This window comes from Zalophus californianus, chromosome 8, assembly GCF_009762305.2.
Source record: "Zalophus californianus isolate mZalCal1 chromosome 8, mZalCal1.pri.v2, whole genome shotgun sequence".
In the NCBI taxonomy this organism is placed as follows: domain Eukaryota; kingdom Metazoa; phylum Chordata; class Mammalia; order Carnivora; family Otariidae; genus Zalophus; species Zalophus californianus.
In genome coordinates this window covers 110,604,642-110,627,475 of record NC_045602.1, presented here as the reverse complement: position 1 = coordinate 110,627,475, position 22,834 = coordinate 110,604,642, and the positions used below count along the sequence as shown (strand labels likewise).

The 22,834-nt window shown below is 49.2% G+C and overlaps 1 protein-coding gene across 5 annotated transcripts in view; it reads right to left on the bottom strand.

The window, feature by feature from the left end:
* Nucleotides 1–6,452: 6,452 nt before the first annotated feature.
* The window catches only part of UBOX5 (U-box domain containing 5), a 38,316-nt gene continuing 21,934 nt past the window's right edge, over nucleotides 6,453–22,834 (bottom strand). For 3 of the 5 annotated variants that reach the window (XM_027622390.1, XM_027622391.1, XM_027622392.1), the window contains 4 exons: nucleotides 14,617–14,711; nucleotides 11,857–13,057; nucleotides 9,739–9,900; nucleotides 6,494–7,261 (listed from right to left, as the gene is read on the bottom strand). In XM_027622390.1, the coding sequence (XP_027478191.1) occupies nucleotides 6,846–7,261; nucleotides 9,739–9,900; nucleotides 11,857–13,057; nucleotides 14,617–14,670 (1,833 nt within the window). In that variant the 5' untranslated portion in view covers nucleotides 14,671–14,711 and the 3' untranslated portion in view covers nucleotides 6,494–6,845. Of the gene's footprint in view, nucleotides 7,267–9,738; nucleotides 9,901–11,856; nucleotides 13,058–14,616; nucleotides 14,712–22,834 lie in introns of all 5 variants that reach the window. The other 2 variants (XM_027622393.1, XM_027622394.1) reach the window with 2 other exon arrangements.

Sequence of the window (22,834 nt, the reverse complement as noted above, 5' to 3'; positions counted from 1 at the left end):
TTGGTGGCCTCGGGATAGTTGGACTTCTTGAATGTTCCAGCTTCCAGAGTGCTTGAGGAGTGTTCTAGCAAACAAGGGCTTTAAGAGTGTCCCAGCAAATGAGGCAGAAGTGATGTGGCATTTTATGACAGCCTCCGAAATCACATAGGGTCACTGCTGCTACACCCCATTGGTCAGAGCAGCCGCAAGCCCATCCAGAGTTAAGAGAAGGCAGATGCTTAACCATCTGAGCCACCCGGGCGCCCCGGCAACTGGTTATTTAAAAGAGTCACAGTTGGGGGCGCCTGGCTGGCTCTTTTGGAAAAGCATGCGACTCTTTATCTTGGAGTTGTGAGTTCAAGCCCCACGCTGGCGGTAGAGATCACTTAAACATAAATAAACTTTTAAAAAATAAAATAGTCACAGTGGCATGAAGTCAGGAGGAAAGGACGAAGACTCAGGTTTGAGATCGATTTTTCCAAGGAGTCTGGGAAAGGGAGGTGATGGATCAGCATGCTGAGAAGGGGCGTGGGAGGAAGGTGAACGGGAGGTGGACGGAGGAAGAGGGATTTTAGGAGGTGTTGTTGAGTAACAGCCCTGTGTGAGATGGCATTTGGGTTGCTGAATCTGTTTCTTTTGCCCCAGACCGGCTGGCTCTGAGACTGAACTGCAGTGATCACTGCTTTGCAGACCAAGCTGGGCCAGATCTAGCCAGCCGCACCCAGCCTGCCCCCAGAAACTTTCAGGGTGGAGGCGCCTACTGTCATTTCCGTCGCCTCATTACCTAGGGTCAATGGGCAAGGCCATCTCATGCATAAACGCGTGCCCCAGCATCTCATTTCCCCGGGTGTTCATGCTCCCCTGCCCCTCCTCATTCCCAGGGGCCAGATCCCACCAAGCCTGATCTCATCCTTCGGGTGGGAGGGGGAGGAAGGCAGGAGAGAGGGGTTCTCTCTAGAGGATCCTGGTTCCTGAGACAGGCTAATTACAGGCTTCCTAATTAATGAGCCATGGGGTTGCATTTCATCAGCTGAGTCACGATTAATGTTTGGGCCCTGGACCCAAGGGGAGGGTATCGGGAACCATGGGAGGGGAGGCCAGCCTGTCTCTGCCTCCCTCAACCGTGATTCTCTACCCACCTCTCCTTTCTTTCTTTCTTTCTTTCTTTCTTTTTTTTTTTAAAAGATTTTAAGAAATCTCTACACCCAACATGGGGCTCGAACCCACAACCCCAAGATCAAGAGTCGGATGCTCCCCTGACTGAGCCACCCAAGTGTCCCTACCCACTATCTTTTCAAACCCAGTTCTCTCCACTGGTTTAGAGGCTATCAGACTGCCCACCTTCCTCCCTACTCCTGCCTCTGCTTCCCAACAACCTTCCTGGGACGGACACCCGTCTGTCCATCCTTTTTTTTTAAGAGTTTATTTATTTATTTGACAGAGAGAGACAGCGAGAGAGGGAACACAAGCAGGGGGAGTGGGAGAGGGAGAAGCAGGCTTCCCGCCGAGCAGGGAGCCCGATGCGGGGCTCGATCCCAGGACCCTGGGATCATGACCTGAGCCGAAGGCAGACGCTTAACTCCTGAGCCACCCAGGCGCCCCCAGTCTGTCCATCCTTCATGCCTTCCCGCCCCACCAGGACCACACAGGGCTCATTGGGTTACTGTTTCCCTCATCTAGTTTCTCTTTCAAACAGCATCTCCCTCAGCCACACACATCCCACATCTCGGGGTGCGGTCTGCAGGGTGGCAAGCCCAGCACAGTTGGGGGGGGCAGGCCAGTCCCCGCCGCAGCCTGCCACAGACCATTCCAGGGCCGCTCTGCACCTGCTCCTTCCCTGTCTGGCTCCTTGCTCCTTCCTACACCCTCCTCCTTCAGCAGCCGCACAGGGTGGGTACTTTTCCATTCATATCTCAAGCCGATTTCCCCACTTACATGAAGTGAACTGTGCTGAGTCTTTGTTCGGCAGAACAGCTTTTATTTTTGTGCCTAGATGTGTAATATTTTTTAACGTTCGAAAGCTGTGCTGTAGCATTCAGGCCACTCCTATAGAGGGGACTTGAGTCTGCTCTTTGTTTTTGTTTTTTTTTAAGATTTTATTTATTTATTTATTTGACAGAGAGAGACACAGCGAGAGAGGGAACACAAGCAGGGGGAGTGGGAGAGGGAGAAGCAGGCCTCCCGCTGAGCAGGGAGACCGATGCGGGGAGCCTGATGCGGGGCTCGATCTCAGGACCCTGAGATCATGACCTGAGCTGAAGGCAGACGCTTAACGACTGAGCCACCCAGGCGCCCCATTGAGTCTGCTCTTTGGCAGCCTCTGCCACCAGTAAAGCATCCCAGGGGTTAAGAGTGGCCTTGGAGTCAGTCAGCTGAGCTCTTCATGGACCTGAGCCTCAGTTTCCTCCTTTAGGAGTTAAGGATTGGGGGGCAGGGGCTGGCTGGCTCAGTCTTTAGAGCATGCGACCCTAGTTCTCGGGGTCGTGAGTTCAAGCCCCATGTTGTCTGGAAAGCTAAGTTAAAAAAAGAGACACAAGGATTAAACGAGGTCATACAAACAAAGCACTCAGCAGGATGCCCCCCGCGCCCCCCCCCGAGTGTACTCAATATGTAGAAACTTTATTAAAAAACTTTTGAATGCAAAGTTTGTGTTTTTTCTTAAACACACATGGGTGGCCTTCAGAGTCTCCATAACCTCCTTGATGATAATATATGCCCAATCACACGTGGGTGTAAACCACTTGTTCCTGGGTCCTCCGCAAGGGGGCGACACGGCTCCTCAGGCCCCGCGGGGGTACCTGGGTCCGCTGCTCAGGTTGCTTGCCGCTTCCGGTGGCGCCAGAGTTGTTCTCCGAGTTTTGCCAGAGAATCTTTGGGCTACAATCCTGGGAGCGGGATGGCTGGGTCAGAGGGTCCATGTACATGTGACTTTGCTAGAAACTGTTACGTCGCCCTCCGCAGAGCTCGCGTTGCCACCCGCGGTGCATGGCAGCACCTGTTAGCCCACAGCCCCAGCAGTGGAGTGCGGCCCCACTTTGAGATGCGTGCCCATCTGCTAAACAAGAGATAGTGTTTCAGGGTTGCTTTTATTTTATCATATTGTGAGCAAGGTTGAGCATCTTCTGACATGTTTAAGAGGCTGTGTGCACTTCTTTATGAATCTTTATTTTTAGAAGCTATAGGAACCATTGTAATACACCTTACAAATATACTTTTCCCAGGTTGTAATTTACTTTTTACCTTGCTAATGGTAGCTTGCTATTCTTTGTACAAGGTTTTTTTTTTTAATTTCAATGTAGTCAGATTTGTCAATCTTCTCCCTCACTGTATCTGGATTTTGAATGAGGAACATTTTCCTCACTCCCAGGTTCCCAGTCATCCCATTTTCCACTTTCTTCTAGTTCTTGGATGGTTTCCTTCTTCCAGCAGCCCCAGTACCACTTCGTGAAACATCCATCTTTCCCTGTTGGTCGGCTGGATTTTTAACTGTTTCATTGGTCTGTGTATTCAAGGGTTAGCTCTCCCCATGCAACCCAAACTGTTCTTCATTTCCAGGGTTTTCCTGGTTATTCTGGCTTGTTTTTCCAAATGATTTTGATAATAAGAATAGTGTCTAAGACAAGGGCAAATGTCCATGAAAAAACTGGTAAGGTAAAGAGCAGTCAACAGAACCACACAGCATATATACGTATTTTTTTTCCCCTTATAGAAAGATATTGTAAGGGGGAAAAAACCCAACCCACAATGTTTGTGTGGTCGCGTCTCAATAATGTGGTTGCAGGTAGCATCATCTTGCTATTGGCACAAACCTTGGTGGAGAAAACGTGCCAAAGGCCACCAGGCTGCCTCTTCTTCCTTCATCCTCCCTTCATCCCCGAGCCACTCTCAAGATTCGTCACCCCTCTGATCTGTGGCATTTCTTTGTAAGAGAGGGAGTGCGTTCCCGCGGGGTGGAGCCTGGGCTATGGCCTCTGCCACAGGTAGCTGGACAGAGCATCTTTGGCTGATTCCCAGTCCAGCCAGCCCCTTTCGGCCTAGAACTGGAAGGAAGGATCTGCGGGAGCCAGTGGGCAGGGGCCGGGTAGGCCAGTGCAGGCTGTGGAGGGGCTGGGGGGGGGAGGGGGCGGGGAGGGCCCTGCGAGGGTGGCGGGGGACAGCCCTGAGGCGCCCCGCCCCGCCCAGAGCCCTCACAATGGCAGCTGGCCCAGTATCACAACCCCACAGGTGGGAGGCAAGCAGCCAAGCAGCGGCCTAGAAGCCCGGCGGGGCCGCAGCTTCCTCCAGGGGCAGGTCGCTTTGTCTGCAGACCTACTTACAGCAACCCCCGAGGCAGAGGGCTGGTTTCCTGGGGGATGGAAAAGCTCCTGGCGGCGGAGTGGCCTCGGGCTGAAGATGCACGGGAGGCGGCAGTGCGGCCCAGGGCTCGGGGCCCTAGGTGCTGTGGGGCGCTGCCGCCAGGCTGCCAGGACATGGAGTACTACTCTGTGAGCACCGAGCAGATGCTCATCTTCTTCCTCGCCGTCTGGTTCTTCTACTTCTTCTACCTTCAGGACTTCTGAGCCGCCCTCCCTCCCGCTGTCCCCGGGGCTGGCGGGGCCCCAGCCTGGAGCGAACGACCCGAATCGGGCCACAGAGCGGCCAAGGACTGAAGACTTCCTTAGCCCCTCAGGAAGAATGGCCAGGACGCCAGGTCGCCCTGCTCCTCACGGATGGAGATTTGGGGCCCAGGCCCCCGCTCTCAGAGGGCCCAGGGCTGCGCGCCCCACACAGCCTTGGTGTCTCGAGTACATGACAGAGGAAAGGGGAAGACGTGTGCCCCCGCGGGACCTGTGGCCGGGCGAGGGGGCAGCGGGCCACATCGAGGCTTTGCGCTCCTGAGTCTTCTCAGAGTCAGTGGGGCCCAGCTCCGTGCTCACTGGTCAGCTGCTCTGTGCCTGGCCTGGGGATGCTGCTGAGAAGTAAACTGCCCTCTGAGCCTCGTTGGTGGCAAGAGAACGGTTATTCCCATTTTCTAAGGGAGAGAATCAGCCCGGCCATGCTTAGCGTTCTGGCAAGGGTGGTGAAAGACCACATCCTTTTGGGGGACTCTCTAGACTAAGGTAAAGGGGCGCCTGGCTGGCTCAGTCAGTAGAGCATGTGACTCTTGATCTTGGGGTCGTTGAGTTCAAGCCCCATGTTGGGTATAGAGCTTAAAAAAAAAAAGAAGAGTAAGATCAAAACGGATGCATGTCCAAGGACATGGGTGTGGCTCCACCTGGGCACAGGACAGGAACTGTCCTCCCCAGGGGCTCCCAAGCCTGGTTTCCCACCAGGGCCAATCGGGGAGCAGGAGCCAGTTTGAAATGCAGATCACGAGGCCCCTCCATAGGGGGGGAGACAGCTCTGCCCTTATCTGGGGGTGCCTCATGCAGACCCCACACTGGAAGCAGCTGCCTCTGGCTCCCTGGGGTGGGGCGGACAGGGGGCCCCCAAACAGCAGGCACCCCCAGATGGCAGGGCTCCTGAGTAGTGGACCTGCCTGGGAGGGCTGAGGGGGCTGCTACCCTGAGGCCATCACAGGCTGAGGAATGGAATCTCCCCACCCCCAGCGCCGCTTCTGCCACAAATGTGGGGCTTTTCTTACAATACATTGAGGCAAGGAGGGTAAGGCAGGAATCTGGAAAGGCCCAGACCTTTAAAGCCAAAGAGCACCCAGGGGCCTCACTGGCTAAGAGGAAAGCCCACCAGTACAGACCCTGAAGTCTCAGGCAAGGCTGCCGCCTGAGGCAGGGGGAGGAATTTCCTTTGGGGACACACAAACCCCCTAGGAATCTCTAGCCCCACCCCCAGATCTCTAAATTCCTGGGTTTGGACTAGAGTCCAAGAATCAGAGCTTTTAGTAAGCTTTTGTAATAAGCTCCGCTCCTCCCTGCCAGCGCCTCATTCCCTGCCCCCTACCCCCCCGCCCCGGGGCAGAGGAGGCAGCGGGCCTGTGGGAGGGGAGGAGAGCAGGCGGCTGGGATTTCGGGGCCCACAGTGCCTGCCTGAAACCTGCACTGCCAGGCCCTCCTTCCCGCAGACTCACAGGGACTCACGGGGAGCAGGGAAGGGTCCGGCACACTTTCTCACGGACATTGTTCCAGCAACTAGAATCTTCCATGCAGTAAACAGTTGTAGGAGCACAGAGTTTCCCCTGGGACGCCACAAAACTAAATTTTGAGTGAAAAGAATGCAGCCGAGTTGTTTAAGTACTTCTGCCAGGGGCCCCGTGCAGCAAAGCTCGGTGGGCCTCAGAGGGCAGTGCGGCCAGCAGCTCGGTGGGTGCCGGGCCTCCCCACTGGCGCCCACACCCACGTGCAAACCCTCGCACGTCAGATGCATCCCGAAATGTGACTTCTCGTCTGTCAGGCCACTGACCTGAATTGCAGCCTGATGGGGTTGCCGGGCTGGCTCGAGGCTGCCCTGTGACAGCCCCACTTGGTGTGGGTGCCAGTGGGGGACAGACATATGACGACAGACAGGCACTTTGTCAGGAGGAAGCCCACAGCGGACAGACGTCAACCATCACTTTATTAAGGCTCGGAGTGGTCTGCCAGTTGGGGGCTGAGTCATTCACTCCAGACCCCCACCACGGAGCACTCCCGGCTCCCGGGTGACACCGAAGGCGGAAGCTGTCTTCGAGATTCCGAGCCACAGTCTGTTGTGCTGCACTCACGTCTACCCTGCGGGGCTGGGATGTGTGCACGGACCACGTGGGGGGCCCCCCAGCAGGGTGGGGCCGGCTCTCACAGGCCCTGGGCTCTGGCAGGGGAAGGGGGTGGGGTGGCAGGGAGGCACAGGAGGGCAGGGATAGTCCCCCATCCCTCCCAGCCCAAACTATGGCTTTGTTATCCTATTGCCACTTGAGCAGGAGTGGGGTGCCCCCTCCCACCCCATACTCTGGCCCATGTGCTACACTGTGGAAGGAAACAAAGGGGAAAGCCCCTGGGGAAGAAAGGGCCCCTGTGTGCTTGGGGCCCTGGCCAGACCTCAGGGGATCCTGACCCCCACTCTCTCAGCGACTCCCCTCGACGGGTCTTCTTGGGCCGAGGCTGCTCACTCAGAAGTGGACCCGCAGCACGTCCTGGCTGGCAAACGGCCGCCGGCAGGTGGCACAGGCCACGGGCAGGGAGCGCTGCTTCTCGCCCAGGCACGGCCGGCACAGGAGGTGGCCGCAGGGAAGCTGGTACACCGGCTCCTTTTTGAAGTAGGGAGAAAACACTCTTTTGCAGGAGGCGCACTCGGGGCCCGGGACGCTCCCAGGCTGCTCTGGTAAATTAGGGAGGAAAATAAGCCAAGGTTAGGGAAAGCGGCCCCCTCGCTCAGGCCCCGTCCCAATGGCCGGGCAGATGCCTGGAGCAGGACAAGAAGCTTCCCCACCCTCCACCCCCGTGGCAGCATGGCTGTATCCCTCCCGAGGCCACTTCTGGCTGATCCGGGAGGACAGGGTGTTGGGGAGCCTGGGAACCTGGGAGGCTTCCCCTCAATGATTAAATCTTGGTGCTCCAATGAGTGCTCAAGAAAAGTTGGCTTCTGAGGGCAGGCAGGCCACACCGAGCCCTCCCTCCTGGTCTCCGAGCAGGACTTACTTTCCACTGGGACAGGCTGCCAAGGTCAGAGTGGGGCACAAGCGCATCCTGACAACAAAACTACAAGGCGAGATGCCACAAGACAAGGAAAAAGCAGAGAGGGGTCAGGTGCAGCAGGGGCCGGGCAGGTCAGCGGAGGAAGGAGGGTACCAGAGAGGCAGGGCTGAGGTCTGTCTGCAGCAGACCTGCCCGCTGAGCCCGGCACCTGCTTCTCTTCAGCCCAGCAGCCCCCTCCTGACCTGCCGACCCCCTTTCCGTGCTGCAGGCTCTCTTTCCCTGCTTCCTGCAGGGCCTCCCCGAATGGGGGCCACACAGGCTGAGTCCTGCCACCCCCTCCCTGAACTGCACCCGCTGCGCTTCCTTTTCTTGTGGCCCTGGCCTTGGGACGCTGCTCTTTCTTCCCCATTCCACACCCCTCCGGAGAGGGTCAGGGTGGCCTCTTGGGGGAAGAAAAGGGACCAGCCATGCAGAAAGAAAGGGAGAGCAAGTACAAAGAATGGCTGGTCTAGAACCAAACCAAACCAAACCAAACCGAGAAAATGGCCGGTCCATGAAAGAAAGGACCCAGAGGTGTGACGTATGAGACTGGCTTCGGGCGAGACTGCAAAGGGGGGCCGGGGGCGGGCTGGGGCATGCAGGCCTTCACAGGCAGCGGGAGTTTAGATGGTATTCAAAGCTCAACCGGATGCCCTGAGAGGCGTCTAAGAAGTGCAGAGCCACGAGCTGGTTGAGAGCAAAAGAAGACGCCTCTGGCTCCCGTGAGCGACGGGCAAGGGTGGCTGCCAGGGAGCTGCAGGGCTGCTGAAGGAGACGGGGGCTACGGCACAGGAGCTGGGGCCGGGGGGCAGCAGAGAACGGGGCTCTGAGGCATGAATACCGACAGGTATTGAGGAGTACCGACAGAACCTGGGGATGAATGGATATCAGGAATGTTGAAGGAAACCAAGGATGATGTCCACGTTATAGGCCTGACCAAAGGGTAGAAGATGCTGCTCTTTATCAGCAGTGGGGTTACGGGAGCGGGGGGGATCCTCCAGAGGGTGTTTGCAGTTCTGAGTTAGAATTTCACTCAAGAAATATCCATGAGTTTCCCATGTGGAGGTGCCAGGCAGCTGTCAGGGAGGTTGGGGTCTGAGCTCCAAGGAGAGGAAGGAGCTACAGGTGAGCATAGGTAGTCACCGGCCGGTGGGCTCTTGCTGGGAGGACAGAGAAGAGGGTCCAGGACCAGAGTCTGGAAGAGATGGAAGAGTCAGCAATGGAAACTATAAAGGGATGGTGAAAACAGGGAGAAGAGTGTGCCATCCAGAAGGCCAAGAGAGAAGGTGTTTTGGGAAGGTGGTGCTAAGAAGCCGCATCAGCCACTGCTGAGAGGATGAGTGACCACTGGGTTTGGAGTCCATGGAAACCACCGGTGACCTGGACAAGAAGGTTCTGGGGGCTGGCCAGGGTGGAAACATAATCAGAGAGACAGGGGGGTGGGTATGAGAAGCGGAAGAGCTAAGATGGCTTGGGATCCAGACAAGAGCTCAGCCCAGGTCTGGAGGGGCAGCAGGAATCGAGTGTCCGCCTTATCATGAGCTCCTTCAGGCTTCATCTTGTAAAACCTGTCCCAGCATTCCAGCAGGTTCTCTCACTTTGTAGCCTAGTTGATTCTATCATCTAATGTGGTCCCAGATTCAGGGTAGGCAAAAACTGGCTCAGTAAGCTGCCCCAGTTCTTTGCTGAAACACCAGGGACAATGTTGACAGGAAGGCATGAAGAGGACAACGCCAGACTCCCTCCACAGTTCCATAAAATAAACCACACACAGGTCGGATGGGAGACGGACTAGATATGAAAACTAAACAAAGGAGAAACAAACAAAAGTCCTTAGGACAGAACAATTAATATTAGATCTCACCGAAACACCACAGAGCTGCCAAGCCCTAAGCCCACAGAATTACTAAGACTTAACTAAAGAAAGCCTTTCTTGTGAAGAGTTACACTTCACAGGAGCTCCTCAACTGCCCCCGGAAAAGGAAAGAGACTGGGGTCTCCCCGAGGCCCGAGCGCCAGGGCTGAGGAAGCCGGGCATGGGGGTCGGCAGAGCCCCGGAGGCAAAACCCAGCCTCCTGTTCCAGGGCTCCCAGGAGACAGATGGGGCCCTGGTTACCCGAGCTGGCGCCTGGCCTCCAGGAGGTGCTGCTTTCTCTCGCGCCCAGCTGCTGGAGCTGCCCCCTGGCCAGCCGAGCTGTGAAGGAGGGCATGGAGCCAAGGGTCGACGTCAAGGCAACTTCCAAGCTTTGTGACAGCTTCTGCTCATGGGACACCGGACCTGACAAGAGATGCACAGACCACAATATCCAGAGAGAGGTTCAGTAAAAGAGAAGAGCAAGCCGTAAGTCCTTGGAGGACTACTCGAACAGCACTTCCAGCTTCGAATGGACACAAATGTAAAGAACCTCCTCCGTAATGTCCACTCGTGAATTGTGATGACAGAATATTAGCAGTTAAAGCCCTGGGGACCCATCCCACCCAGCTTCCAGGGTTCCTGGGCTCCGCTCCAGCTTTCCTCCTCTTGGACAAACTGCTGGGCAGGCCCGGGCCACCTGGTGGCTCCCCTGCGGAACTGCACCCTACTTTCTGCAGGTCTTGCAGGCCAAGGAAATGACTGGGTGAAGGCCCAGCTTTGTGCCCCTGCTCCCTGTCCACTCCCTCACCAGCAGCCTTTCCTCGTCTCCTCTCTTCCGGGGCCCCTGCCACTCCGCAGGGCCACTGGCCTGCACCTCTGGGCACTTGTGTCCTCTCCCTCCTGCTGAGTAAAGCAAAGTGGTCATTATCAAGTGGAATAACAAAGACCTCACTCTGCCCACTCCATGATCTAAGGGACCTTCTCGGTGTGGTCCACAGAAAGCCAAGCAGTGGGCTGAGGGTGAAGGCAAAGGGGGAGGGGGACAGCTGTCCACGAAAGAACCCAGAGACCTGCCTGGTAGCAGGGTTCACAAAACTGCCCTAAAGCAGAGAGTAGAACGCTTTGTCTACAGTTTGTAGGACTTGCCTGGGACCTTGAAGCACAGGTCAGCACGGTCCTATGTCATCCACAAATCTGTCAAGGCCAACACTACTGGAGACCTCAGAGACCTCAGGGTCTGAGGACCTTTCCTTGTCTCACCCCACTGCACCTCGAATGCTTCCAGGAGTTTCTGAGGGTCATGTTAACTAAAACTTATACTCAAAACCAGATGTAACCTTTAAGCACACTATTTGCCTATGGTTTTTACAGTAAGAGAGGAAATTAGAAGAATGATAAAATCTAAACAGACCAATTTTCATAAGAAAAAAGTGTCAAAGAGCTATCTCCAAAACACCCGGCACAAACCGTCATGGGCAAATTCTACCAAATATGTAAAAGAGTAAATGATCTTAATATTATTATATTGTTCTAGTTTATGTGCTGCCAAAGTGAGCACTCTATTATACTGTTCTAAAGTTTAGTAAAGGAAAATTTCTTAATTCTTCTTATGGAGCAAATAAATCTTTGATAACAAAACATGACCAAAGATGGCATGTGCCCATGCATACATACACACGACAGTCCAAATTATTTATCCAAAATAAAACACTAGCAAACAGAACCAAGCCAAACATTAAAAGAAGCATGACCAAAGGGAGTTTCTTCCAGGAATGTAGTACTGGCTATTCAATATTAAGAAGCCTATTAATGTATTTTTTCATATTAAAAGATCTCAGGATGAAAAATTGTAGCATCATCTCCATTGACATTGAAAAGGCATTAGACAAAATTCAACCACCAATCTTAGACAAAAACAAACAAATAAAAAAAACCACCACTGAACGAAATAAGAATCAATGGTGTGGGAGAGCATCTGAAATGGTTCCCAATGAGACCCACCTCCAGATACTCCTGCCTTGGGTACCCGGGTACCCCCACCCCTTGAGTGTGGGCTGGGCTCAGCGACTTGCTTCTAACAGGATATAGCAAACATGATAGGATGTCACCACCACGACTGGGTTAAACAAGACTGTGACTTCCATCTGGTTTGCAGACACTGTGACCGTGGCTGTGGAAGACTGTGAAGCAGATGGCAGAGCCAAACCACGCCTGGATTCCTGACCAGAGAAGCTATGAGATCATGCATGTGTAGTGCTTTACACCAGTAAATGTGAGGATAATTTAAGGTGGCAAGGCATAAAGCACAGGGCAACAGTGCCAAGTGTCACCTGGGAAGCGTAGGGATGACCACGGACATGGACGTAGGACGTGGAGTACCTGTTGAGCAGTCCATGTGCGTCAGCCCCAGCTCACTGGCAGCTTTCATTTTCTTAGCGGGGTGCTCTGAGGTAGTGGGTGAGACCAGAAGGCTTGTGGTAGAGAAACAGGAAGCACTGATACCGAGGCTACCGTCTGGGGCGTGTTCAGCGTGCTCCATCTTCCTTTTCCGAGAGGGCAAAGCAATGGAAGAGGGGGTCACTGCCAACGCAGTCTGTGCTCTCCCGAGCAGATGGCAGCCAGGAATGGAGTGCTGGAGCAGGAAATGGTCAATCCGGGCCTTCAGGGAGGGGTGAGGCAGGGGCTGGGAGTGCGGAGTAAAGGCCACCCCCGTGAAAGGGTCGCTGGGCACTCGGCCCCACGCAGCTTCGCTGCGGTTACACTTCTCCAGTGTGCTCTGGTCGATGACCTTGCCCGAGGGCAGCAGCATGGGGCAAGGCATGATCTCCAGGGTGATGGGATCCAGGAACTCCTCAGGCACATCCCGAATTACCTCGGCTAGCTCCCGCAGGCTGGAGGGGGCCTGCTGGCCCTCAGACAGGCCTGCAGGATCGCAGTCACTCTCCATGGGCAAGGCGGGAGCCTGCAGAGCCAAGTCCTGAGGGAGGCTCTCGGAGGCAAGCAGCAGGACACTGTCTATCACCTCCTGAGAGCAGGTTTTAGCTGGCTGACCCCACACTTCCAACCGTTTGATGCAAGGGATACCGCTGCCTGTCACATGGGTGATACAGATCTTGAGATGGGCCACGTGGCTAAGACAAAGAGCCCCTTTATTCCAGAGCTCCTGTGCCACAACAGCGGGAGAGGGGAGTGTGGCTTCCATTGGACCAAAAGGTGGCCTGGCCTTGAAGCCCCTGTGACTAAACACCACTTGGCTCTGGTTTTTCAGTAAGACTTTGCCTACCAAGGTGAATGCCTCCTTGTCCGGGATGGATGGCTCGGCTGCGCCCGGGGTCCGGCACTCGGGGGCATTCCAAGATGCTCTGCTGGATGAGGCGGACGTGTACATTTCCAGGCCTGTGACATTCTGGCCTCCCCCAGCTGTGAGGTCTATGTTAATCCTACAGATTTCCACACTGAAGGGAAAGGAAACTGTCACATAGACTGGTGGCTTAATGAAATACTCTGTCCTAAAACCATGACTTCTCTTTGTGAGGTCTTCAGAGATGAGATTTTCTACTTCATAACCATCAGCTGATATCTAAAGTTAATGACAAATACGAGACGCATTCATTTGATGAGATCCAAATGAAGACAACCAGTTTTCAAGAACTTGCCACTTCTAAGAAAATTATTTAAAGAAAGTATTAAGTTCCTCATTTAAAATGCTCCCTATCACACCGAATTCTCCTGGGTTTTTTTGGGGCGGGGGGAGGCACTCAAGTTCAGCTCAAAGGCCGAGGGCAACTTGTTCCTACGTACTGCCTATTCTTAAAAAATACGAACAAGGGGCGCCTGGGTGGCTCAGTCAGTTAAGCGGCTCCCTTCGACTCAGGTCATGATCCCAGGGTCCTGGGATCGAGCCCCGCATCGGGCTCCGTGCTCAGCGGGAGGCCTGCTTCTCCCTCTCCCACTCCCCCTACTTGTGTTCCCTCTCTGGCTGTGTCTCTCACTGCCAAATAAATAAGTAAAATCTTAAAAAAAAAAAAATACGAACAGAACTCTGCTCAACCCAACCAAAAATTCCTTCAAAATAATGTCTCTGAGAAAAAAAGAGCTGATATACCAATGTTTTTTTTGTTTTTTTTTTTATTTCAGAGGATGAAACCAGAGAGATTTAGGGGAAAACAAAGATGTTCACTAAAGTTCTTAATTTTGTATTTGGACTTTACCAATTGGTTTCCCTAGCAAGGCACAATGAACAATCTTGTAAATCTATGATTGTTGGAACTTGGTTAAAAAAAGGTGTGTTCAGAAACAAGGACCATAAGACTACGGGAAATCTAGAACAGTGAATATGCTATGGGGTGGGAATGTGAGTAACTTCTTCCCCTCTTAAATTTCCAGTATTTGTTATAACTGGTAGAGATCTTTTTTTTTTTAAGAGAATTTTTCCTTTTACGAAGAAAAGTCATTATCACACTAATATAGGCCTTTCGTAAAAGCAAAGTGGCCTAAGGTGAACTTTCGGAAGGCAGGGGATAATCTTCATTTTACACTATTTCAGCTTATGAAAGGTTTCATAGGAATGTTCTTTTCAGATGGCAGGGGGAAATTGTGTCTCCGTTGGCAGAAATCAGTTTCACAGTCTGGGAACCTGAAATAGTACGCTGTGTGCAGAAGGTCCAAATCAGGGGAGGGTTCAGATCTCCCCTTGCAGTTTCCTTACTCCTTGCTCCGGGCTGTGGAAAGATAACCTCCTTTGCACAAAAGGGGAAGCAGCTTAATTCAAATAATAAAGAAGGAATCCAAATAACAAATACAAGCCATCATCTCTAGCACGGGAAGTAAGCGGGAAGAACGGCAGGGGAGAGACAGTATCTCTACCTTCACTAGGACTTTGAGCGGAATTAAATTTTATCATCAGAGGGAAGAGCACAATGAATACGACCCTCCAGAAAATGAGCTACAGCTCACCTTCTAACAGTGGTGTATGATTCTAGCCGTGGGGCCTGACCATGCTTACCTAAGTGTCACCTGGTGGGATCTAAAACAGAGAAGGTGAAAGCACATTACACCTCCACATACACAAGGCAGGTATGGGGAAAAACATGAAAAGTAGCCATCGTATATTTATGTGCATATACTTGTTTTGCTTACCTTGTTGCAATAAATTCTTGGTCTGAACTGTGGGAGGCAAAGATTGATGACCATCTTTGTGGCTGAAAGGGTAGCTTCCAAGCATCAGAAATAGCCTTCAATAAAAAACAAAACTTGGTATTAGACAAGTTAAAGTTCAATTCTAAACTTTTAGGAGTTGATTCCTAAGGGAAGAGAATCAAACAGGGTAATAAAGACTTCCACGCACATGAGAATGGTCTCATCGTATCATACATGTAATGCTAGGGAAGAATGAGTCACCGAAAAATTGCAGAGTTTTTTTTTTAAGTTTTATTTAAGTAATCTCTACCCCAACGTGGGGCTCAAACTCACAACCCTGAAATCAAGAGTCTCACGTTCCACCGACTGAGCCAGCCAGGCGCCCTGATAGAGGGGCTTTCTCTTGCACACTGAGCAGCTTGGCCAAGACTGCTGGTTCTCTGGCTGACAGATGGACCCATTGGAGGCAAGGGCCTGTCAGCTCTGCAAGGGGCTCCCCAAGGGAAAGAGAGAGTCAAAAGTGGCAGAGCATAGAGAATAGAACTACGCAGCCAGAGGGTTCCAAACGGAACAGGTCACAGAAAATAATCACAGTGCTAGGCATCTTTGTCATTTAACACCTGTCAATGCAATTGCATTTTCTTATTAAGACAAAAAATTAGAAGAGTACAAAACACCATCATTGAGAAACAGAAAATCTTAGACTTGGAAAGCACCATAGAAGGACAAATTTAATGACGAATGTCCAGGCTGGGGGAAATGGGTGAAGCTGGTCACAAGGTACTAACGTGTAGTTATAAGCTCTGAGGAGGAAACGCACAGCACGGTGACTATAGTTACCACTGTATCGTATATTTGAAAGTTGCTGAGAGTAGACCTGAAAAGTTCTCATCACAAGGAAAAAAGCTGGAACTGTGTGAGATAATGGATGTTAACTAAACTGACTATGGTAAGCATTTTGTATTATATACAAATATTGAAATCATTATGTGGTACATCTTAAACTTATTCAATGTGATATGTCAATGAATAGCTCAATAAAACTGGAAGAAAAACAAAGATCAATGTCCAAAAGCCTTTGGTATTCTTTGTACAGAAGCAGGGAAACCACTAGAAATAGCCCTCCTAGCAGCAGGCCTTGCCAACGGCTCTGAACTCCTTGGGTGAGGCCAGCCAGGCATTCTATGTTTTTCTATCTGGCAGACAAGACAACAAAAACTGTTAGCCCAACAGGGACAAGGTTACCCTCTGGGGTCTGTGTTATCATGATCAGTAGGTGCTTTCGGCTCAGGTCATGATCCCGGGGTCCTGGGATCGAGCCCCACTTCGGGCTCCCTGTTCAGCGGGGAGTCTGCTTCTCCCTCTGCCTCTGTGATCTCTCTCACTCCTGCTTTCTCTCAAAAAAAATAAAATCTTAAAAAAAAAAAAGAGGGAGATGAATCTGATGATGTAGAAAACCCTTGGCCTAAAGTCTCCTATTCTTTGTGAACCTGTGTTGAAACTCTTAGTACTTCACACTTTATGAGGCATGCATGCCCATCTCTCTGTCAGAATATTCTAGGGCGCCTGGCTGGCTCAGTTGGTTAAGCAACTGCCTTCGGCTCAGGTCATGATCCTGGAGTTCCAGGATCGAGTCCCGCATCGGGCTCCCTGCTCAGCAAGGAGCCTGCTTCTCCCCCTAACCCTCCCCCCTCTCATGTACTCTCTCTCTCTCTCTCATTCTCACTCTCTCAAAATAAAAATAAATAAATCTTTAAAAAAAAAAAAGAATATTCTAGAATCTGGCCTGGAATCAACATGGACTAGTTTACAGAATTCTTTTTTTCCCCCCTAGGGGAAGACTGTGTTAACGTCTCTGGCTTCTGACACTTTTCTCGTTCTCCACAACAACTCAAAAATGAGTGTATAAGGAATTGCACCTGCAAATATTCTCAGGGCCCTTATATGTGCCCCTTCTTGGTCCAGAAACCAGAGCACATTCAGAGTAGCACTGCCCTCAGTTCTCCTGCCCAATCAGGGCAGTGGCTTCTTGTTAAGTCTTTTGGTTTTGTTTTCAATGTACAATTAAGCCATTCACTTTAATTGAATATAGAAGCAGTAAAATGAATATAAAGCCCAGACCAAGGAAACAAAACACTTCTTCTGGAAAAGCCAGCCTAAAATGCCAAAGGAAGACAGATGACAGTGACACAGGTGGTGACCTAACAGACGTGCGAGTGTGAGCTGGGTTGGCCCTGAGCGAACGGTGAGGTCAGGCACTGCTGTGGGCCACCCTGTCCTCGGGCTTTGTTCTGATGGGATGGGGCTTTGCTAAGAACAAGCAAAGAGACAGAAACTGTGTCATTACATCAAAATGCTGAGAGGTGGTTCAGATGAGTCAGATAAAGGGCCCCAGGTCTGCAATTACCTCCACCCCACCGTCCACTTCTTAGGCCTTTTCTCTCTCTGAATTTCAGGGACAAAAACAAACCCACAGAGAAACACTGTCAGCTCCTTGAAGTGTGGACCTGATTTCCCAGCGGGAGGCACTGAGTTCACTCACCTTTACCTTCTTCCTCTCTCCTTGCTATCTTCTTGGGACACTTCACACTGTGGGCTTCTAACTTTCATTTATTCTACACATCATGACATTCATTTCTCTGAGAACTTAAATGCCAGGACCAGAACAAGGTGGGCAGGGGTCCTCTGGAAGCCACGATGAAGGGCTTACCTGTGAGTATGAAGCCAAATGGAAAAGTCTTCCAATATTATCCGAGGACCCAACTCAATCGTAAATGGCAGTGTGAAATGAAGTTGCCCAGAAGTGACCGCCCTCAGGACTACTGTGCCCTTTGCCTTTAACCCTGGCTCAGCTATCACCTGATACCTGCTCCCACAGTCGGACTGGAGAGGTGACCTGGATGAGGGCAAGCCAAAGGGCTTCCAAACTTCAGCTACCTCATAACTTTAAAAATCCCCCTTCAGACACCCTGAGAGGGGAGACTCTGACTGTCCCTCCAACCAGCAGGACAAGATACAAGGTTTTATCTGCACCGTGTCATAGCAACACAAACAACTCCTAGTGAGTCATGAGACAAGGACCCTCTAGTAACAAAACACAACTCTGGCTAGAAAAACACATACATAAAATGGCTTAGAGAAGGCCATCAGGGATTTTATTCAGTTTTAATCTTAGTAACTGGTTAGCCCTCAAGTGGATACTAATGTCTTTAGTTTGCAGATGAAGACACTGTGGCTTAAAGAGAGGTGAAGCTGGCTTCTAAACCTTCCAAACCACTCTGGTTACTATCTACTTGGACACCATTTACCTTGAAGGATTTACCAGGAATTTTTTTTTTTTTTTTAAGATTTATTTATTTGAGAGAGAGAGAGTACACAGAGGGAGAGGCAGAGGGAGAGAATCTTCAAGCCGACTCCCCACTGAGTGTGGACCCCTCCCCAAGCATGGAGCCCAACATGGGGCTAGATCCAATGACTCATGAAGTCATGACCTGAGCCGAAACCAAGAATCGGATGCTTAACCAACTGAGCCACCCAGCAGCCCCTTACCAGGAACTTATATGGAACCTGCTTCTCCCTCTCCCACTCACCCTGCTTGTGTTCCCTCTCTTGCTGTCTCTCTCTGTCAAATAAATAAATGAAATCTTAAAAAAAAAAAAATTAGTGGCCTATCTGTGAAAATTCACAGGACACCAGGGTAGCACAACACATCAGCTGGGAATCCTAACTGTAGTCTCTATAACATATCCTCCCCCTGAGCTGCTCCTCAGGGCAGTGTACTGGACCACCCTCATGTTCAAATCCCATACACAGCCATCACCACACTCCTGGAACCGCTGCAAATAGCTTTACCAACTACTGATTTTTTGTGTGGCCCATTAGCAAGGAATTTCTTAAGAAACACCTCTATGAAGCTGGCTCCTGTTTTATTAGGTTGTTAAGAGGATCATTCTTTGGGGCGCCTGGGTGGCTCAGATGGTCGGACATCTGCCTTCAGCTCAGGTCATAATCCCGGGGTCCTGGGATCGAGCCCCACATCGGGCTCCTGGCTCAGCGGGGAGTCTGCTTCTCCCTCTCCCTCTGCCTCTCTCCCTGCTCATGCTCTCTCTCTCTGTATCTCTGTGTCTCAAATGAATAAATAAAATCTTTAAAAAAAAAAAAGAGGATCATTCTTTACTCTGGATGGTATCCTCTCTTTGAAACCCATAAGAAAATTCTCTTTGGTTTCAGTACTAGGAAAAGTTTCTTCTGATCAACTCAATATTTTATGTATGAATATGAATCATATAAATTGATCATGATCCTTTCTTTATTTTGGCTGCTGGAAAGCTCAGAATAAATCTGTGGCCCATCCCTCCAGATTTCTCTTTGCCTGAATTCTTCAGTTAATTTTTATGCCATAGTGTATATTTTGAAAGCTACCTTAAAATCATCATGGAACAAGAAAGCGTAAAATTAACAACAAACCACTCTCCTTTTGGTGGACATTTAGGTTGCTGGCAACTTTTTACTATTACAGTATTAAGATAAAAATCTTGGGGCGCCTGGGTGGCTCAGTCGGTTAAGCACCTGCCTTTGGCTCAGGTCATGATCCCAGGGTCCTGGGATCCAAGCCCCGCATCAGCCACCCTGCTCAGCAGTGAGTCTGCTTCTCCCTCTCCCTCTGCCCCTAACCCCACTTCCCGCTCATGCTCTCTCTCTTGCTCTCTCTCAAATAAATAATCTTAAGGAAAAAAAACATAAAAATCTTAAGTCAATTTTTGTCTTAGTACAATTTTGACTTTTTTTCTTAAGGAGTCCTACATGTCTCTTGTTAAGGTGGCTATTTATTAATAGGATCCTTTTATCTCATTAATTATTCTAACCAGTTTTGCTATATAGAGGAAACTTTTTCACTTGGGTATCTATAGTATGTTTGGCTATCTTATTAAACCAATTATTTTAACAGATTTTCAGTTCTTTTTTTAGGGGGGGTTTCTACAATCTTAATAATGAGAGCCTCTTTCTCAAAACGGTAACCCTTTTGTCTCTAGACAAAGCTAGAACTTCCAGAATTATATGAAATAATAAGAGTTACCATGCTTGTCTTTTTCCATTAGAAAATGGTTCTAGTGTATCATCTCCGAAATAATGCTGATTGAAATATTCTTTTTATGTTAATAAAGCATTCTAATTATCAGAGTTTTCTGAAAATCAGGGATAGGCTTTGAATTCTGATTTTCTCTATATATTGAGTTTTATTATTTTTCTTATCTGACAGACTAATGAGAGATAGCACATTTTTCTAATTTTAAACCATCCTTTTATTCCTAGGATAGGCTCTATTTGGTTGTGTCAGACTGTTCTTTAAATGTTTTTCAAATTCCACTGAATTTGATTGCTCCTATCTAATTTTAGACAAGATATTATTGCACATTCATATAACATTTATAATCCCTGTGCTAGACACTGGAATACAGAGATAAAAATGAAATGGTCAGGTGGTGAAATTATTCTGCATGATACCGTAATGATAGACATGTGACATTAGGCATTTGTCAAAATCCACAGAACCATACAACACAGTGATCCTTAACTTACATGAACTTCAGTTAATTATAATGTTTCAATACTGGCTCACCAATTATAACAAATGTACCACACTAATGCAAGATGTTAGTATTTGAAGAAATGGTGTGCAAACAAGAGGAGGTATAAGGGAACTCTCCGTATTATCTGCTCAATTTCTCTGTAAACCTAAAACCACTCTAAAAAATTAAAGCCTATTTTTTTCGTTTTAAACCTTTTTTTTTGAAGATTTTATTTATTTATTTGAGAGAGAGAGAGAGCATGAGAAGAGGGGAGGGGCAGAGGGAGAAGCAGATGCTGCACGGAACAAGGGAATCCGATGTGGGGCTCAATCTCAGAACCCCAGGACCATGACCTGAGCCAAAGGCAGTTGCTTAAACAAATGAGCCACCCAGGCACCCCTTAAATTTTTTTTAACATTTTATTTTTTTTAAAGTAATCTCCATACCCAACGAGGGGCTCCAACTCACAATCCCGAGATCAATAGTCACATGCTCTACCGACTAAGCCAGCCAGGCACCAATTAAAAAAAAAAGCCTACTAATAAGAATTGGGGGGGGTGACTGAAACAACTTAAACAACTGGAGATCAAACTGAAACGAATGACTGTGCCATGGAAGAAGAGTGGCAGATCCTTTTTTTTTTTTTTTAAGATTTTATTTATTTATTTGAGAGAGAGAGTGAGAGAGAGAGAGCACATGAGAGGTGGGAGGGTCAGAGGGAGAGGCAGACTCCCCGCCGAGCAGGGAGCCTGATAGATGCGGACTCGATCCTGAGACTCCAGGGTCATGACCTGAGCCGAAGGCAGTCGCTTAACCAACTGAGCCACCCAGGCGCCCTGGCAGATCCTTTTGAAACCATCTTACAAATGACAGTAACTGTTTCTTTGGCAAATAGTGACGTCCAAACACTGTAGGATTCTCTAGGACTCCGTCTGCCTTCAAGGCCTTTATGTGATCTTATCACCTTTCTGGTTCCAACACCCCTGATCTTTTAAGGTCAAGTGCTTCCTGCCTTAATGCTAAATCCAGGAAAAAAGAATGGCTCAGCTCAACATATGAAAATGTAGACAGCCTCACCCAGGAAGACTCTCCTCAGCCCTGCCTGGGAAATAACCATGTTACCTGAACTCCTGCAAATACTTATTTACTTATACATTTACTTCAGTAAATACTTAAAAATGAGAGCCTCCTTTTCCAAAGCTGGCATCTAAGTACAAGAGAGACTGGGTCTGAGTATAAACCGAGGGCCACGGATCATGGCTAAAGTGCTCTGCAGTTCAGAGAAGTAGCCTGGAGCCAGATAATTGAAGCATTATAAGACAGCAAGATAACAAAGGTTCATAAGGAGATAACACGTCGGTTTCCATTAGAGATTCTTTTTCCTTTCTTAAAGGAAGTATTTCAGATAAAAAGGTAAAGAATATAGTAAACACGGGCGCCTGGGTGGCTCAGTTGGTTAGGCGACTGCCTTCGGCTCAGGTCATGATCCTGGAGTCCCGGGATCGAGCCCCGCATCAGGCTCCCTGCTCGGCAGGGAGTCTGCTTCTCCCTCGGACCCTCCCGCCTCTCATGTGCTCTCTCTCTCTCAAATAAATAAATAAATAAAATCTTAAAAAAAAAAAAAGAATATAGTAAACACTCTTATACCCACCACCTAGCTTTAGCAGATGTAAACATTTTGCCATGTTTGCTTCTCATTTTGGCGTTAAGAAAAAACTGAAAAGATACAAACAAAACCCACACTAATCCTTATTTCTTCTCCTTTTTTACCAAGAGGCAAACTCTATCTGATGTTGGTGTCTCTCATTCGAATCAGTATTGGGTATGTGTGTATCTATAAACAATATGCAGTGGTCTTAATGTATTTTTAATGTACCTTAATGATATTATACCATGCACATCATCTCACAACTGGCTTTTCCATTCAGCATTATTCTAAGGTTTCCCATGTTGAAATGTTGGTATCTAATTTATTCATTTTAACTTCTCCATAATATTCAATTGGAGGACCAAAAACGGTTTATTTTTCCATTGCCCTATTACATGTTGTTTGTAATTTTTTTACTATGAAAAAATGTTGTAATAAATATTCTCTACGAGTCTTGTGAAAAAAAAAAAGAAAGAAAAAAAGAAAGAAGAAAAAGAAAGAAAAAATAAATGAAATGGTCCTGTCCACAAGTCTTGAGCATGATGGACCTCCTTCCGACAGTGACTATGGAATATAAAAGTTTTCAACAGAGCTTTCTGCAAATGACATTCAGAGTAGGGAAGGATGGCCTAAGCGAATGTTTTTTCAATCTGTGGTTTTGAAATCAAGTTATGGGTTGAAAAAAGAAATATTAACTGAAAGAGAAGATAAAATATCAAAATACACACAATATGGGCATTACTTCATGAAACTTTTTTTTTTAGGATTTTAAGAAATCTCTACACCCAACGTGGGGCTTGAACTCACGACCCAGAGATCAAGTTGCATGCTCCACCGACTGAACCAGCCAGGTGCCCCTACTGTATGAAACTTTTCCTTCAGTTTTATCCAAATACATATAACAAATTACATCCTAGGTCCAATATAAAATTTCTTATTGTGGCTCTTGATGGAAAAAAATGGAAAAATACTGGCCAAAAGTATACCCAGAGAATTCAGG